Below are 19,051 nucleotides of genomic sequence, written 5' to 3'. Positions count from 1 at the left end.
CCACTCCAAGCCAACGACGAGAGCACCACCTGTTCCCCTCTGCTCCCCTTGCTCGAGCAGAGCAACACGACACTGACGGCCATGAGCCAGATGAGAAGAAGCATGCCGTCAACGCCGGAGTTGTACTACCACATCCCGCACCACCACGGAAGCAGCGCGGCGCGGCTCCACACCGGGGTAGGGGAAGGCTGGGCGACTGGGTCAAGGACGACGCGAGGTGGGGAAGGCATAGCCGGCAGACGATGTTGCGATAGGAGATAGAGGCGGCCGCTGTAGGTCCGGCCGGGGTCCGGGATGTGGATTGACAGGTCGCCGCCAAGCTAGCCGGGGACGGGAAGGGAGAGGCCGTCGCGGTAGGACAAGCCGAGGAGGACTCCGAGGTCAAGTAGATCTCGAGCAAGAGTCGTCCTCGTGACCTCGTCGTCGGAGGGGACTACCTCTGCCCAGCGCAGCGCCTTGAACCGGCCGTCCGATGGGGGAAGAAAAAGGGGTGTCTATTTATCGCTTTAACCGATTTCCTCAAATCCTATCGCAGAAGACCGCCGTTCAGCTTCTTCACCCCCGCCCCGCATCCTCCGCCCCCGCCCCTTCGTCCTCCGCCCCGGCCGGCGGCTCTCGCCGCCGCGCCGTCCGCCCACCAACCACCGCCGGCGCATCCCTGCCCTCCCCTAACCTCTCCGGCGCTACACCCCCGCCCGGGACCTGCCCCGGCCGCCGGCGCTCCGCCTCGCCGCCCGCCCACACACCACCGCCCACCGCCGGTCGATTCCTCCCCCCCCCCACCACCACCTTCTCTTCTAGGTCCGGTGGCCATGAAGCCGCCCCACCCCCATCAACCCCAGATCCTAAAGCCGCCGTCGCCCTCCACCACTCCGGCCGCCGGCGACCTCGCCGGCGGCCGCTCCCCCCACCAACCACCCTTCGCCGCCCACCCTCTTCCCCTCCCCTAGCTATCTCAGCTCGCAACCCCTCGCCCGCCGCCCTGGCTCGAGGTGGACGATGATGAACAGTGCCTTCACGAGCTTCTGCGATGGATCACCGGGAAATCGCATATGCGATGAATAGATTTCCCGAGAAAAAGGCCGCCATGAGGGAGAGGGGTGTACATGAGAACTGATGGGCAAAACAGTCATTTCTTCTAGCCATTAACTCCAGTTAAGCCAAATATAGACGGTAGGGGCACCAGAGTCCAGACAAAGTTGGATTGATGGTTTGGTAGGAGCTACAATTATTTTAGTAGTATGTAGGGAATTGAGAACTTTTATAATGGCTTCAAAGGAATTGCCTCTTCTTTCAACGATTCCATCTCCATCTGGCACACTGCTCTCAATTTTGAGCTATTGGGAAAATGACCGATGACTATTATTCGTTTTGCAAGTAGCGAGGAAGCATCCTCTTGTGTCGTGGCACCTAATAATGGTGATGACATGTTCCTGTTTCCCATGACCAATCAGAGAGCTCGGAATGGATCCAAACATCCAGTGGACTGTAGTAGTGCCACTAGGATGAAGACCGCTGACTTGTCACTTCAATTTGCGATTGAAAGGAGGCTTCCTCCTTTGAAATGCCTCGACACCTTATCTTGCCATCCGCACGACCACACATGCTATTGCATAAAACTGCCCGACTTGAAGCTATCTATCCTTGTAGCTTGTTCAAGTCTGCTAGCTACCACCTCCGAGGGCTTCCAATGGATCCGGTGAGTATTGCTGCGATAGGGTGGGGCATCTCGACTGCAGGTTGGCTTGTCTCTCCAATCATCTCCAAGCTCCTCAACAAAAGTTTGTCCTACCTCGGCTCTCGCTCGTCAGATAGGCTCAAGAAACTGGATAGCAAACTTTTGCGGTTGAAGCATATGGCTGAAAAAGTTGAGGCAAGTAGTAGTAGCAGTCCTCAATACGCAAACCTAGATAATTGGACCAAGAAGCTCAAGTCTGCTTTTTATGATGTCGAAGATATTCTTGACGCCATTGATTATCACCATCTCAAAACTCGAGCTGTTCATCGATCTGCCAAACCAACAAAGCAGGTTTGTTCCTCTCTTCACCTTTTAATTTATGAAAAAAAAAATATAGCTGAATATCCCGTGCGCGATTGTGTGGATAGACTTGAGAATATAGTCTTTTTGTTGTACTCCCTCCTTTTTCGTTTTTTAGGCGTATCACGTGCTTTTTTTAGATTTATTATTACAGGGCGCGCCCCTTGAAAAGCTCTGTTGGCCTCGGTACTCCACGATACTTAATTCGTGATACATTTAATTGGCCTTATGGGAATCCAAATCGTCACGCCATGGAGATAAATCTTCCGATGCTCCACGCCTTGTACTCAGCTCGTTTTATTTTTTTCTCTGGATGGCTGCATGCAAAAAGGAAGAAAAGTGGCTGCCCGCAATTATGGATCCTGGGAAGTTGATGTTCATTCATATGGAGTTTTATAGGCACAATTACCTAGACTGAGAACTAGATAACTGTGCCAGATGAGTTTCATGGTGATAAAATTCATTTCATGAAACTTTATCTTTCTCTCTCTTTGTCATGTCAGCAAAATTGATGATATTTAATATCATGAAACTCTCCATGAAATCTCCATTGAGACTGGCCTAAGAGCAAGGCTAATGATTTAGCCCGCTGCTGGCTGCAAGAATCTTTGCAGCTCATCTCTCAGCCTACTTGTATACTCCCTCCATTTAGTTTTGATTGATATATTTTCATATGGCACAACGACCAAAGGCACCAAGTGTGCTTATCAATCTAATGAATGGAACATAGACTTTTTTGTTGGTCCTCCAATATTTTAACTGAGAACTCCTCGTTACTAGTGCTATTTATTGCCACAGCCCATGCCAATAGCAAATATAGCTATCATTTTTTGAACATTTGAGTTTTTGAAATATAGCTATCAAAACTGAATGGAGGGAATAGTGGTTTAGCTCTCCACCATTAATATATAGCCCACTTGTCTCTCTCACAAAATTTCTTGGTTCCTGTGCTTGAGCTGGCTGTAAGCTTACAGCCTGCTTCCCTTCTCTCTCCTCTTCTCTCTTCTCCACCTCAATATTTAGCCAGCTTACAGCTTTTCCTTATACTTGCTCTAAGAAACGAAAACGGAGGGAGTACTACTATACCTTGTGAGGAATTGCTTATTTCTGAGCGTGCATTTTTTTTTTGTCTGCCAGTACGCCTATGCACCTTGATCGCTGTAAGATCGATCAAGGACTGGTTGCGCACACAAAATTACTGTTTAAATGTGAATGCACGCAGTGAAAGTGTTAGGTAACAAAAGAATTGATGGTTAGGGACAGAGGCGGATCTAGAGGAGAGGAGGAGGGGGGGTGCCACACATAATAGCATACTTGTGATAGTCAAGGAAACATGAGTGACTAGTGATTATGACATTTTTCTAGGCGGGACGCACCGGAGATTAGAATATGTGTGCCTCCGTCCTTGATTTGAGCATGTACAACAGTTAGACAGCATCTATCTATATAAGTCCACGTAAGCAAAATGAGCTGATGTGGCCATCATAAATGAGGAAAGAATGTGTTGCTGTCTACTATCTCGTCTACTGCTCTGGCTCGTGCTCCCATGAAAAACAACATCAACTGGAGTAAGTATTAAATATCACATAGATAGCTAAATAGACAACAGCTGTCTAAACTATTGTAAAGCTGTCTATTTAGCTGTCTGTGTATGGTAAATAGACAGCAACTATCTAAATTATTGTACATACCCTTAGGGAGCACAATATAATAATATATAAGGTGGGACAACCATCTCCTATCAAACTAGTTTTTTAGATTGAGCTAGACCCAAGGTTTTAGGTGTATTGGGAACTGATAAATCTAGTCTGGTGGGACGCCGGCTCATATGTATAGTGAGAGAGAATAAGCCGATAGAAGAGAAGCCGAATGGAGGGATTATCTGCATCCGAAGGGGGTGGTCGTCGGAGGGGTGTTGCTCCCTCCGACTGGTCAGACTGTAGCACTGGCAGTTACTTTCTATCACGGCTAATTATCCTTGGCGGAAATTGGCCTCTTCTTTGACGGAATAACTCTCATGGTCGTGAACCGTAGCATGCATGATTGAATGTTGTTACCAGTTTGCATTTTGCACTGAAAATGGAGAGTAAATTTCTTAAATTCATTTCTACTTGCATTCGCAGGCTTTCAATGTTGAACCTTCCTCGAGAGAGGAGTTGTCCAGCGCAATAAAAAAGTTAGAAGACCTAATTACTGAGGGAGAGGAACTTCTTTCATGGGAGAAGTTGCCAGCCAACAGTTACAAAATGACAAATAGACCTACTACATACAAGACAGCTCCAACACCCCCACCTGCTGTGTTTGGCCGAGATAACGATGTCAAAACAATAACAGGAATGCTTCGTGATACACCTGCAGCTGGTGAGCCAGGACCAAGTACGACTAAATGTTATTCAGTAGTTGCTATCCATGGCCTTCCAGGATCAGGGAAGACGACCCTTGCACAGTCAGTTTGTAAGGTGGAAAGGGATGTTGGATATTTCAACATCATCATGTGGATTCATGTTTCTCAGAATTTCACTGTGGAAGCTGTTACCTCTGAGATGTTTGAGGCAGCATCGGGTAAAGGGGGTAATAAGGTCCGGAATCTTGGCGTTCTGCAAACCGAACTAATGAAAGAGTTGAAGGGCAAAAAGTTCTTGTTGGTACTGGATGACTTTTGGAAAACGGATGTCACAATGCTAGATACGCTACTTGCTCCCTTGACAGCTGGGGATAGTGGAAGTAAAATACTGGTGACCACTCGATTTGAAGATGTAGCAAAAGCACTGCTTGGTGCCCAGAACCTATTTCCAATTCCTGAAATTGAAGAGGATCAGTTCATCAAAATGTTCATGCATTATGCACTTGATGGTGCCAAAAATAGTGGCCAAGAATTTAGAGAACACGAAATTGTGGGGATAGAAATTGCTCAAAAGCTAAGAGGATCACCTATGGCAGCAAGACTGGTTGCAGAACAGCTGAGGGGAAATATCAATATTGATCATTGGACAATGACCCTGGACAGTGACTTGTTAAAAGATACCATGGGAGCTATATGGTGGAGCTACCAACAACTTGAGGAGCATGTCAGGCAATGTTTCAGATATTGTATAATGTTTCCCAGAAGATATCAGTTGGAGCGAGAAGAGCTTGTTCACCTGTGGATGGCAGAAGGGTTTTTGGAGGCCGCTAGTGAAGCAAAAAATATGGAAAATATTGGTCATGCCTGCTTTGATGATTTATTGTCACGCTCATTTATTCAACCAAAAGAACACAGCAATGACATGAGATACTTCACAATTCATGATCTGTTCCATGACTTGTTGGAAGATTGGAGGCCAGATATTAATGTGAGTAGACATGTTGGAAGTGAATATTATAGAATAGAGGAAGGAATTGTGAGTGAAATTCCTGAACCCGATCAAGTTCGACATCTCTTTATTGAGTCCTACAATGAAATTGTGTTCCAAGAGAAGATTTTGAAGCTGAAGAACTTGCGAACTATATTTATGTCTGCTACCACAGAGACAATGACTAAAAAAGATTTGAAACTTCTGTTCAAGAGTTTAAGGAAGCTACGGGTGATTCATGTGTATTATAAAGATTATAAAGACAGAAAAGAGGTCCCAAAAATTGGTGATCTGAAACATCTGCGCTATCTTAGTCTTTGGCCCGATGATGATGATTTTTATGAATGGACTCTGCGGCCATACGAATTTACCAAGCTTTACCATTTGCAGAAGTTTTATTGCTCATCTCCTTGGGTTCTTCATCCGTCCTCCCATGAGGAAATGTGCAGCCTTGTCAATTTGCGGTACATGTCTGAACTCGATAAGTTCGAGATACCTAATATTGGGAGGTTGACTTTGCTCCGAACTCTGGGTGCCTTCACAGTTAGGAAAGCAAGTGGTTATGAGATACAACAGCTGGAGCACCTGGACAACCTTCGTGGCACCCTGGAAATCAAGGGACTTGAAAATGTTAGAAGCAAGGAGGAAGCTCGACAGGCCAAGCTAGGTAAAAAGGTACATCTCAGAAAACTGAAACTGCAATGGCAAACTGATAACCAGAGCTCCGAGGAAAACAAGGATGTCCGAAAGTCAAAGAAACACCGTACGATCAGCTGTTTGGGAGATGGGCCCTCAAGATCCACCAACCAGATTCTAGATCCACAGGAGGAAGTCCTGGAGGAACTCTGCCCACCATCCCTAACATCTGAGCTAAAAATCGAAGGATACGGTGGATCGTCGTATCCAAGTTGGTTGTCGGAAGATCAGAGCAAATTAAAGAACCTGCAACATCTCCAGTTCTCGAGATGCAGTGCATCTGGTCCTCCCAGTAAGATTTGTACGTTGAATCTTCCTAGTCTTACAATTCTGGACTGCAGTTGGAGCTCATTGCCAGAGAACATGGAGTGCCTAGCATCGCTAGAGGAATTGTCCATATCCAATTGTGAAAACATGCTGTCACTACCAAGGTTACCTATGTCCCTGAAGGTACTCAAAATTTGCAATTGGAAGGGAACAGACCCTTGCCCCTGGATTTGGGAATCCTTGGTTAATTTGTGCAAGCTTAGACTTTATTACGTTAGCTGGACCTCTTTACCTGAGAACATGGAGTGCCTAGCATCACTAGAGGAAATGGAGATTAACCGTTGTCAAAACATGCTGTTACTACCAAGGTTACCTATGTCCCTGAAGGAACTCACAATTAACCGTTGGAAGGGAACATACGTTAACCCCGGGAGTTGGGAATCCTTGGTTAATTTGTGCAAGCTTAGACTTTGTCACTGCAGCTGGACCTCTTTACCTGAGAACATGGAGCGGCTAACATCGCTCAAGGTATTGAGTATCACGAACTGCAAAAATATTCTGTCACTACCTAGATTACCTCTGTCCATCAAGGTTCTTTACCTTGAGGGTTGGGATGAAACCCCTGGGGTTGGCGAACCTCTGCGTACCATTCCAAGCTGGCCTGAGAACATGGAGGATCTAACTTCGCTTGAGAAAGTGGTTATGACGAACTGCAATAATATCCACTCACTACCAAATTTGCCCAGGTCCCTAAAGGAATTTTTACTTAACGGAGAAGATCTCATGCGGGATGACTGCTCGTGGCCAGCAGCCAGCATATAGGGCCGCTCTCTCGGCTTGGCTCCAGGCGAGGTCCAGGCGTACTGGGTCTTAGTCGAGTCTGTTAGCTTCTTGTTTTTCTCATTCAGTTGAGTCTGCACCCGGTCAGAGTCTGTTTCACTCGATCGGTTGCGTGCTGTTGTTGCTCAACGCGCACTTTGTTCGCGCGGGAGCGAGTCTGTCTTGCGCGGCGTGATCCGGACTTGTGGGATGGCACAAGGTGCACGGCGCGCCGCAGTGTCCGGCCTCTCGAGGCCACATTCTGTAACGCACTGTTAATTTATTCAGAATAGAATCAGAAAACGCAGCATTTGCTGCCCCAAAATCCATGTTCTGGTGTTCGCTGTGATCGTGTTGTGTTTAGCCTTCCGTTCGCCTGACTTTAATTTGAAACCTGTAGACATTCTTCCTGGGGTCGAGTTTCATCAGCCATCTAGTAGGTTTTGGTCTAAATAAACTGAAGTGCATCTAGGCCCATAGATGTTAATGGTAAGTTTCGGTGATTAATGACAACCGTATGCGACTAACGTATGTTTTGAAGGAAAAATTATTGATTGATTTAGTCCCATATGAAATGTGAAAAGAGACCCCTCAATTCGAAACAATCATGCGTGCCAAGGACTCAACTTCAAAGATTAAGGACCTTTCTAGTCTCAAGTGTCACAAGGAGATGAAGGACACTTGATTTAGATAGGGTTTATAGTTTTTAGTTCTTGACCGTACTATTAAGAGGGGTTCATGAGTTAGTAGCTTGATCAAACTTGAGTTGGCCTTAGAAATCTTGCACACTCGCTCTAAAAACAGCTCAAGATAGTCAATAGAAGTTAACACAACACTTGGAAGAAGAAACAATCAAAGTTGCATTGAAATCCAAGTCAATACAGCTGAAAAACAGGAAAAACAGCAGCACCGGTTGAACCGGTGCCCTAGCGTCGGAGCATCCGATGCTTGGCGGAAGGACCGATGCCCTGTCGGTCTATCTACTCTGGATGAAGGCAGAAATCAAGTCTAGCACCGGTTGAACCGATGGTCAAAAATCAAAGCACCGGTGCATTAGAAGTCCTATGTTCCAGAGAGCATGTTCTGGTGGACTTCAACTTCTCTTCAGCACCGGTTGAACCGACGGTTCAGAATCAAAGCACCGGTGCAATGAAAGTCCTTTGTTCCAGAGAGCATGTTTTGGTGAACTGCAACCTCTCTTCAGCACCGGTTGAACCGACGCTCAAAAATCAAAGCACCGGTGCATTAGAAGTCCTATGTTCCAGAGAGCTTGTTTTGATTGATGTGTAAAACTCTTCAGCACCGGTTGAACCGACGCCCCTACGGAGCATGCACCGGTGCATTGAAGCAAGCCTGGACACTGTGTCAGAACCCCAACGGTTACAATTTGGACACAGAGAGACCGGTTGAACCGACGCCTCAAAACTGACACCCATCGGTTCTTCCGGTGCTCACGGTTTTTCTGCAGTGGACTTCCAACGGCTATGTAACCACTTCCACTCTATAAAAGGGCACCCCATGGCTCATTTCAGTCGCCTTTGACACCCTGAATACTTGAGGCCACCCTTGAGAAGAAAAGAAAGTGCTTTGAGCAAACAAGAGAAGATCTAGCATTTAGTTTGTGCTTCAACCTTGAAGAATCCATCCTTTGCAAGTGTAGCAAGTGTGCTTGAGCTAGGGCCAACTGAGTGTAGGTCAAGTGAAGGCTTAGGAGCTTGTTACTCTTGGTGTTTGACGGCACCTAGCCGGTCTTGGTGATCGGGAGGTTCTTGGTGAGCTCTTGGTGTTTGTGGGAGCCCCAAGACAAGAAGATTGTATACGGTGTGAAGCTCGCCGTTCCGGAGATGGAGAAAGAGCATTCTTAGTGATCACTTGCTTCTTGGTGGAGCAAGGGAGCTACACCCTTGTGTGGGTGCTCCAACGTGGATTAGGGGGGAGCGTCAACTCCTCGATACCACGGGAAAAAATCCGGTTGTCTCGTGTCCTTTACTTTTACTTCAAGCATTTAAATCCTTTTGTTACTTTTCTTGCTTGTAGTTTGACTAGGACAACTTGCTTGGTAGAGTGAGCTTTATCTTAGGATTTGATCTTGCTAGTGTGCATCCATCTAGGCAATATGATCATGTTAGTGTGTTTACCTACCTAAGGACCCTTTGCTAGCGTGCTCTAGTAATTAGGTTTCGAATTTATAGATTGGGCAATACTAGTTTAGGTTAAGGACTGATTAGAAATTCGAAAAAGTCCCAATTCAACCCCCCCTTCTTGGGCCACGATCCTTTCAATTGGTATCAGAGCGAGGGCTCTATTTGTAGGCTTCAAATCCTAGAGAATGGCCGGGGGAAGTGGTGGTCCACCCAAGCTCGATGGGAGAAACTATGCTTATTGGAAAGCTCGCATGGCGGGTTACCTTGAGGCTATAAATCCCATCGCTTGGGCGGTCACGGAAAAACCTATTGTTGGTCCGTGGAATGAGGATCAAGTCAAATATGGTGCTAGAGCGAAGAATGCTTTATTTGATGCTCTTAGTGAGGAGATCTTTGCTCGTGTTCATAGCAAGAAGACCTCTCATGAAATTTGGGAAGCACTTGAAGCTATCTATGTTGGTTCTAAAAAGCTTCGTGAAGAAAAATATCAAGTGCTTAAGGAAAAACTTAATGAATTCAAAATGCTTCCAAATGAGTTGGTTGAACAAATGTTTGCTCGGTTAAATGTGCTTATTGAAGACATTAATGCTCTTGAAATTTCTCCTTTGTCTAACAGTGACATCATACGGAAGATCCTACATTGTCTACACAAGCCCAAGTACAACATCGTCACCTCATTGCTCTATGAGAAGGATCTTGAAACGCTTGAAGTGAGTGATGTTGTTGGGAAGATTCGGTCTCATGAGATGTTCCTCTTGGGAGAAGTTGATCCACCGCAAGACAAGAGAGATCTTGCACTCAAAGCTAAGGGTGATCACAAGTCCAAGAAAAAGAACAAGTGCAAAGTTCCATCACCAAGCTCAAGCGAAGATGAAGCTAATGAAGATTCAAGTGATGAAGATGGTGATGTTGAGCTAGCACTTCTCATGAGAAAGACCTCCAAGATGATGTCAAGGTTGAACAAGAAAGGGTACAACTATGACCCTAAGAAAAACAAGTTTCGTACCCGGAAGAGCAAAGACAATGTCAAGAAAGTTTGTTACAATTGTGGCAAATATGGTCATCTCTCATATGATTGTCCGGAGCCTTCAAAGCTCAACAAGAAACAAGAAGATGGTGACAATCAATACAAGACTTCAAAGAAAAATCATGAGAAGAAGGACCACAAGAAGAAAGGGTCTTTCACAAGAAAAGAAAAGGTCAAGGCTTTCCTTGGAGAATGGATCACGGATGGTGAATCCTCAAATGATGACTCAAGTGATGAAGAATCAAATAAAAAGATTGTGGGGATTGCCATGCATAATGATGAAGATGATGGTGATGAGGCACCTCTACCTCCACCACCCATGTGTTTCATGGCAAGAGGTAACTCCAAGGTAAGTGATAATGATGACTCCTCTAGTGATGAAAGTGAACATTGCTTATCTCCTATTGAAGTGCAAAACATCCTAGAAGAGTACCAACAAGTGATCAAGAAGTACAAATCAAAATGTAAAGTTCTTGAAAATGAATATGCCAAGCTTAAGGCCTCAAATAATGAGTTAATTGTTAGGCACAATGAGATAATAGAAACTCATGATACAAGCATTGTTCCTAGCAAACAACTTAGAGAGGAGCATGACAAGCTACTTGTTAAGCATGATGAATTAAATGTTAAATATGAGGAAGTAGTTGTGCTTAACAAGTCACTTACTTCATGCAACAAAAAGCTTAAGCTTGGTTATGCTAATTTAAATATGAAGTATCAAGAACTTGACCTTGCCTTTGATGCTTTGGATGAAGAACTAAAAGAAACTCAAACAAAAGTCATCAAAGTCAATATAGCTACTTCTTGTGATGATCTTGTGAAGTTGCCTCATCCCACTACTTGTCATCATGCTTCTCCTTCTTGTTCAAAGACTAACCATGATAGGGAGAAACAACTTGAGGAAGAACTTGAAAGCATGAGCAAATGCATGTTCAATGTGACAAGAGGAGAATACTTGCATAAAGAAATTCTCTTCCACAATGCAAGGCACTATGGGACAAATGGACTTGGATCATTTCCCAACCCTCCGGAAAATTGTCCCAAGTCGCCGGAGCTCATGGCATGTTTCAACAAGGAAGTTGGCTCTTATTGTCAACATTGTCAAGTCACCGGGCATCACACAAGGGAGTGTCCAATTCCTACACGTCCACCTCCTACCTTGCCTCCTAATTACAAGTCTCAATTCAATGAAAATCATTTCTTGTTAAGCAAACTTAAAAGTGGCAAGGTTAAGGCAAAGTTTATTGGCACTCAAATTAAGGGAAAGCTACCACGCCAACTATGGGTTCCTAAAGCTTTAGTAACTCATGTCAAAGGACCCAAACTTGCATGGGTTCCCAAACCTCAAAAGTAATTCACTTGTGTGTAGGTGAACTACAAAGCCGGTGGCAAGCATTGGGTGCTTGATAGCGGATGTACACAACACATGACCGGCTATGTAAAGATGTTCACCTCACTAGATGAAGATGTGGGCGATTATGAACATGTCACCTTTGGTGACAACTCAAAAGGAAAAGTGGTAGGTTTGGGTAAGTGATAGTGAGGTTGTAGTGACAAGCAAGGAGGACAAGAGCTTAATATTCAAAGGATTTCGACATGGTAACATCTACCTTGTTGACTTCTCATCTAATGATGCAAGCTTGGCAACATGTCTCTTCTCCAAAAACTCCATGGGTTGGCTTTGGCATCGCCGCATTGCTCATATTGGCATGAGTCAACTCAAGAAGGCCTTCAAACGAGGCATGGTGGTTGGTATTAAAGATGTTACATTTGACAAAAACAAATTGTGTAGTGCTTGTCAAGCCGGGAAGCAATTTGCATCATCACATCCCATGAAAGCTTATTTGTCAACATCAAGAAGCTTGGAGCTACTACACATGGATCTCTTTGGGCCAACCACCTACAAAAGTCTTGGCGGTAATCTCTATTGTCTTGTAATTGTTGATGATTATTCTAGATATACTTGGACTTTCTTTTTAGAGGACAAAAGCAAGACTATGGGGATCTTCAAGATTTTTGTCAAGCAAGCTCAAAATGAATTTGAGTCAAGTGTTGTGAAGGTCCGGAGTGACAATGGCACGGAGTTTAGAAACACTCAAGTAGAAGAGCTTTGCAACGACTTGGGGATCAAACATGAGTTTTCATCAACATACACACCCCAACAAAATGGAGTGGTGGAGAGGAAGAATAAGACATTGATCACTCTTGCAAGAGCAATGTTGGATGACTATGGCATCTCACAAAGATTTTGGGCGGAAGCCATCAACACCGCATGCCATGCGTCCAACCGAGTTTATCTTCACCGCTTCTTGGGAAAGACACCCTATGAGCTTCTCATTGGGAGGAAGCCCAACATCTCCTACTTCCGGGTGTTTGGTTGCAAGTGCTACATCTTCAAGAAAAGGAAGCACCTAGGCAAGTTTGAAAGTAGATGTGATGTTGGCTTTCTTATTGGTTATTCATCAAACTCCAAAGCATATCGAGTATTCAATAGTGCTACAAGCAAAATTGAAGAAACTTGTGATGTGGAGTTTGATGAGACTAATGGCTCCCAAGGGGAAGTTTTCTCTTGTGATGATATAGGTGATGAACCACTTCGAAAAGTCATGAAGAACATCGCTATTGGGCAAGTCAAGCCAAAGGAGGAAGTAAAAGAGCTACAAGCCTCATCCACTCAAGTGGAAGTCACTTCCAAGGATGACTCAAAGGATGAAGACAAGTCTACATCATCACATCACCATGATGAGTCATCCGATGAAGAAGATGATGCCTCACCTCCTTTCCAAGATGCCCAAGATGAACAAGTGGTTGAAGAACAACTTCCATTTGATGACATGCACATCACAAGTGAACAAGTCCAAGCTCAAGATCAAGATGATGAATCACTAGAAGAATCAACGTCTCAAGCACAAGAGAGGCATACAAGAACTTCAAGGAATCATCCCATTGACTTGGTCATGGGTAACCCCTCTAGTGGAGTAAGAACTCGTAGACGTCAATATGCCTCTTTTTGTGAACATTACTCGTTTGTTTCTTGCCTAGAACCCACAAATATAGATGAAGCTCTTGAGGACCCGGATTGGGTGATGGCCATGCAAGAAGAGCTCAACAACTTCATCCGCAATGAAGTTTGGGTTCTTGAAGAACGTCCTCAAGACAAGAATATCATTGGTACAAAGTGGGTCTTCCGCAACAAACAAGATGAGCATGGTGTAGTGATTCGCAACAAGGCAAGACTTGTGGCAAAGGGTTTTGCACAAGTTGAAGGGTTGGACTTTGGTGAAACTTTTGCCCCCGTTGCAAGACTTGAAGCCATTCGTATCCTTTTAGCGTACGCTTCACATCATAACATGAAACTCTTTCAAATGGATGTGAAGAGTGCGTTCTTAAATGGCTTGATTAATGAGTTGGTGTTTGTTGAACAACCTCCCGGGTTTGAGGACCCTAGATATCCTAATCATGTTTATAGGTTGCACAAGGCGCTCTACGGGCTCAAGCAAGCGCCAAGGGCTTGGTATGAACGCCTTCGTGACTTCCTCATCAACAAGGGCTTCAAGATCGGGAGGGTGGATACAACTCTATTCACAAAAATCATCAATGAAGAGCTATTTGTATGTCAAATTTATGTTGATGATATCATTTTTGGTTCAACTAACCCCACTCTTTGCAAAGATTTTGGAGAAATAATGGCTAGGGAATTTGAGATGTCCATGATCGGTGAGCTCAATTTCTTCCTTGGGTTTCAAATCAAGCAATTGAAGGAAGGGACATTCATCCATCAAGAAAAGTATACAAAGGATATTCTCAAGAAATTCAAGATGGATGATTGCAAGCCGATCAAGACTCCAATGCCAACTAATGGACATCTTGACTTGGATGAGGGAGGTAAATCGGTTGACCAAACTCTCTATCGTTCTATGATTGGGTCACTTCTTTACCTAACCGCATCTAGGCCCGATATCATGTTTAGCGTATGCATGTGTGCCCGCTTTCAAGCTAATCCTAAGGAATCACACATTAGTGCCGTTAAGAGGATCCTTAGATATCTCAAGCATACGCCGAGCATAGGCTTGTGGTACCCCAAAGGCGCTAGTTTTACACTTTTGGGATACTCGGATTCGGACTTTGCCGGATGCCGTGTGGATCGCAAGAGTACATCCGGTGGGTGCCACTTGCTAGGGCGTTCTTTAGTCTCATGGTCGTCAAAGAAACAAAATTCCGTGGCCTTGTCAACCGCGGAGGCGGAATATATTGCCGCCGGGGCTTGTTGTGCTCAAATCCTCTACTTGAAGCAAAGCCTCTTGGACTATGGTGTAGTATTAGATAGGATCCCGCTCCTTTGTGATAACGAGAGTGCCGTTAAAATTGCTAATAACCCGGTTCAACACTCTCGCACCAAGCACATAGATATTCGCCATCACTTTCTAAGAGATCATGTGGCAAGGAATGATATACTACTTTGTGGTGTTCGTTCCGAAGATCAATTGGCGGATATCTTCACCAAACCTCTAGATGAGAGCACCTTTTGTAGGTTGCGAAGTGAGCTTAACGTTTTAGATGCTTCTAACGTCATATAATTGTCTTGTCATATAGATGCATTTCATATGTACATGTGCTAGGGACTTGTCTAACCTTGTCAAGATAGTGATGAACATGGGTCTTGCATGAGCCGGTGGTCTTGGTTTCGCTCATGGCATGAAGAATGGTTCATCATGAAGAAGCTTGACGAGGGTTCAAACTTGACAAGATAGTTTCAAATTTTGCAATGCATGTGCTTGTCATATAGAATGCATCCATGTTTAATTTCTCGCTTTGCATTGGCTTTGCATCACGTTAGTAGCATCACAAGGGAGCAAATCACACTTCGAGAAAGATATTCATGCGAAATATGATATATCATCTCCACAAGAGTGATAAGATCAATTTTGTGCTTTCATGCCTATTGAGCCACGTCCTATCGAACTTAAAGTTTCAATCTCTAAATTCATAAGGCAAAGTGGCTCATACATTTGTTTTTTTTGTGTTTAAGCCTCGCTTGGATCTTAATTTGCTTATGTCTATATAAAAGCTTGCGAGCACTTAGGATGAGTGTTTAAGGGGTGAGGTTGTCTCTTGAAAATGGTCCAAATTGAGTGTTTAAGGCCTTGGTTTTAAAAATTTGGATCAGAAGTAGAGTTTGTAGTTCAGCAGAATTTTTCCTTAACCACCGGTTAAACCGACGCCTGGTTTTTCTCTGCATCGGTTCAACCGGTGCTTAAAGTCTTCGTGGCTCGGTCTCTGCATTGCCTCTGGAACATCCTCCTACTTTTACAGCGAGGGCCACCGGTGCTTCCGATGCATGGCGGATGAACCGACGCTTCAGCATCGGTTCAACCGGTGCTACTACGTGGAGTAGATGGCCCTTGCATAGCCTCTGGACATTACTCCTGCAGATGCACCGACGCCAGTCGGATGTTCCGGTGCCTCAGTGGCGGATCTTCCGGTGCCCCCTTTGACCACGTTTCAATCTCGTTCAGATCCGGTCAACATTGCTCCGATGGTTACTCCGATGCTTTTTCTTTAAACCATCGGACCTTCCGGTGCTTAGGGTTGGCGGGCCCGCTCGTTCTGTTTTCTCTTAATCCTTCCGCGGGCCCACGCGTCAGTATCTCTCACTGTTTATCTTCCTTCTCGCGAAACCGCCGACCCCTCACGCGCCCGCACGCCGCTCCGCCGCCGCCACTCCAGCGCCGCCCCTCCGCTACAGCAAGCGCGCCGCTCCTGCTCTGCTTCGCCGCCGCGCCACGCGCCTGCACCCGCGCACGCGCCGCGCCTGCGCCCGCGCCACGCTGCGCCGCCCTGCGCTGCCCTGCGCCGCCCGCACCGCGCGCCGCCGCCTTCCACGCAGCGCCGCCGCTTCGCAGCTCCTCCGCACGCGCGTTCCCCTGCTCCTTTGCCCTACTCGAGCCGCAGCAAGGGCTCTGTCCCACTCTCTACACCCCTTGATCAGGCGCACTCAAGGTGCTCGAGGAATTGCCTCTTAGGTTTTTTCTTCGATTTCTTCCCTGATTTGCAAGGGTATGACCTTTACATCTTGTTGCAAAGTGAAATTCCTTTGTACATCATCTTTTGCACATATGTTTACATATATCATTCCCTTGATCAAACACATAAGAATCTTGTCACCTATCTTTGCACATGCTCACATAGTTAAATCTTTTAGCATGTCATCGATATCAAGGCTACTATCCACTAGATTTCATGTCATAGGCTCAAATCAAAACTTTGTTTTGACTCTCTATGTCAGATGGCTGGTGACAAGAAGGGCAAGAGCAAGATGGTTGTGCAGAAAAAGAAGAAGCGCACCCGTGAGGACCGCGAGCGAGAGCAGGCTGAGGCAGTGGCAGACGCAGCTGACAGGCAGGGTTCACTCCGGATCAGGGAGCCACAGCAGCAGTTACGTCGCTCAGGACGTACTCAGACAGCTCAGGCCACACCTGAGTCCCGCTCTCGTCCACGGACTCGAGGTGGTGGCACTCAGAGGGGAGCAGGCCATGCACAGCAGCACACCGACAGTCAGACTCAGACAGGTGGTCAGGACAGTGATGAGGAGTTGCCCGAGGTTGAGTTATTTGATCTCAGGGGCATACCAGGACCTAGAGTCAAGAGATTGAGATATGTCACCCCAGAGCAGTGGTTTCCCGAGCAGAGGGATGTCGGAGTTGATCGTCGCTTTTACACTCTGCTCCAGGAGTCTTTCTACCACACCTACTGCCAGTTGGACATCAAGATTAGTGAGCACAAGATGCTCCACTGGGTAGCTATGCGTGTAGCAGCAGGTGGGACTCCAGTGCTTCCTCTCTTTGAGAGATATGTTGGATTGCCTGCTCTACTCAGTGAGAGGTCCAGGTACATTCGAGAGTGGGTTCGAGTCTTCTACGCCACTCTGTTTATTGAGGAGGACCGGCAGTTTATAGACTTCATGTTCCAGGAAAGGCACTATCGCTTGACCCGAGCACGACTGGCTACCTATCTTGGAGTTCAGATTGCCGAGGAGCCACACTTCATACACTATCAGGCTTATGGCAGCACGGTACCTCCTAGACGTCCTCATGAGTCTCACGTTCCATCTGACGAGGAGATCAGTGTTCTCTTCCAGCAGCCCTTCCTGCCTGGCACACCGAGGACTCCGGACAGGCTGACTCACGTGGCACACTCTGTTCACCTAGCTTTGAGGAAGAGTCTGTTGTTCCGGATTGGATACAACGAGGGGATTACAGCTCTGCAGCAGTGGCTCTTATTGTATATCATGACAGGACGAGACTTTGACCTCGTAGACTTCTTTATCTGCGAGCTTGAGGATGTGATTCTAGATGGGATGACAGTTCACCATCGACATCCGTTTGCTCATTGGATCTGTTGGATTCTGGCTCAGCTAAGTCAGAATGATCATATGGATGAGCTGGAGCACTCGAGAACACACTTCAGTTTTTACTCACCTGCTACTCCTCGAGACGGTCGTCGTGGCTCGAGAGGACAGCGCCGAGCTCAGCGGGTTCTGGATGAGCGTTTCTTGGCTGAGGGCAGAGTTGCAAATGATCCGACAGCAGCCGAGGACGCTTCACTAGCAGCTGCAGAGGCCCAGCTCCCACACTACCTGATCACTGACTCAGAGGACTCAGAGGATGACGAGGACTTCATTCCCACTGTTACCGTCCCTCGAGGAGCTCATGATGATGAGGCAGGATCTTCTGGTGCAGCACGAGCCCCCGCTCCTCCAGTGTCCACCGCTCAGGTCACTCAGCCTGATGCACTCGCTGCTATCCTTACTCGGCTCTCAGATCAGCAGGACAGATTTGCTGCAGCTCAGCTGAGCATGCAGGCCGAGCAGGCTCGTCAGCAGGAGGCCCAGACACTTGTACTTGAGGGCATTCGGCAGCAGCAGGAGGCCATGAGGCTACAGCTACAGCAGCAGTCCCAGATACAGCAGCAGATGTTCACATTCTTCTCGGGATGCTTCGGTCAGCTGTATCGTCACACTGGACTACCTGAGCCTCAGCTCCCTACACCCCAGCAGCTCCAGTTTGACCCTACTGCTCCCGCTCCTCCTGTTGGCGGATTTGTGCAGACACCCTTATCATCTTTCCCGTTGTCACCATTTCTTCAGACCGGGTTGTTTGCCAGTCCTGTACCTACTGCTGCTCCGGCCCCTGCTCCACAGCCTAGTGTTTGGACTGCCGAGCAGCGTGCAGAATTTCATAGACAGCAGCAGATCTTACACCAGCTCCAGCACCCTTCGGCTCAGTCACTCACGTTCGAGTCACCTACACAGCCTGAGGTGCTCCGTCCGTCTGTCGTGCGCGTCACTCAGCCAGACCTGACTCCCGTCACGTCTGCTCCTCCGACGGACTCCACGATCGTCGCCGCGCCAGCTTCTACCGCTGCTCCAGCTACTTCTGCTGCTCCGACGTCTCCGGTCGCGCAGAAGTCCTCTTCGGTCGACGACGACTGGACAGACGACGACGCCGACGACTCCGCCGCTCAGTATTCCACCGGACCCAGCAAGCAGACTCCGCCTTCTCCAGCTCAGGATTAGATCGCCTTTCTTTTTGGTGCTTTGTTGCCAAAGGGGGAGATAGATAGGGGGAGTAGAGATAGGGGGAGCTTGGTGGTTTGTGGCGTGATTGGATCTTCATGGTTTTTATGTATGGACATGTTATTTGGATATTGTGTATGCTCTGTGTTGACA

General features: G+C 46.6%; 1 protein-coding gene across 1 annotated transcript; it reads left to right on the top strand.

Annotated features, from left to right (window-relative positions):
• Positions 1-948: 948 nt before the first annotated feature.
• On the top strand, positions 949-7,477 carry LOC120644732 (disease resistance protein RGA2-like). The gene is made up of 2 exons (XM_039921425.1): positions 949-2,029; positions 4,162-7,477. Exons 1-2 carry the CDS (start codon positions 1,565-1,567, stop codon positions 7,153-7,155), a joined length of 3,459 nt encoding a protein of 1,152 aa, XP_039777359.1. The 5' UTR covers positions 949-1,564; the 3' UTR covers positions 7,156-7,477.
• Positions 7,478-19,051: the final 11,574 nt, after the last annotated feature.

Source organism: Panicum virgatum, chromosome 8K (assembly GCF_016808335.1).
Source record: "Panicum virgatum strain AP13 chromosome 8K, P.virgatum_v5, whole genome shotgun sequence".
Taxonomy (NCBI): domain Eukaryota; kingdom Viridiplantae; phylum Streptophyta; class Magnoliopsida; order Poales; family Poaceae; genus Panicum; species Panicum virgatum.
Note: the sequence above shows the minus strand (reverse complement) of the source record. Positions and strands in the feature narration are given on the sequence as shown.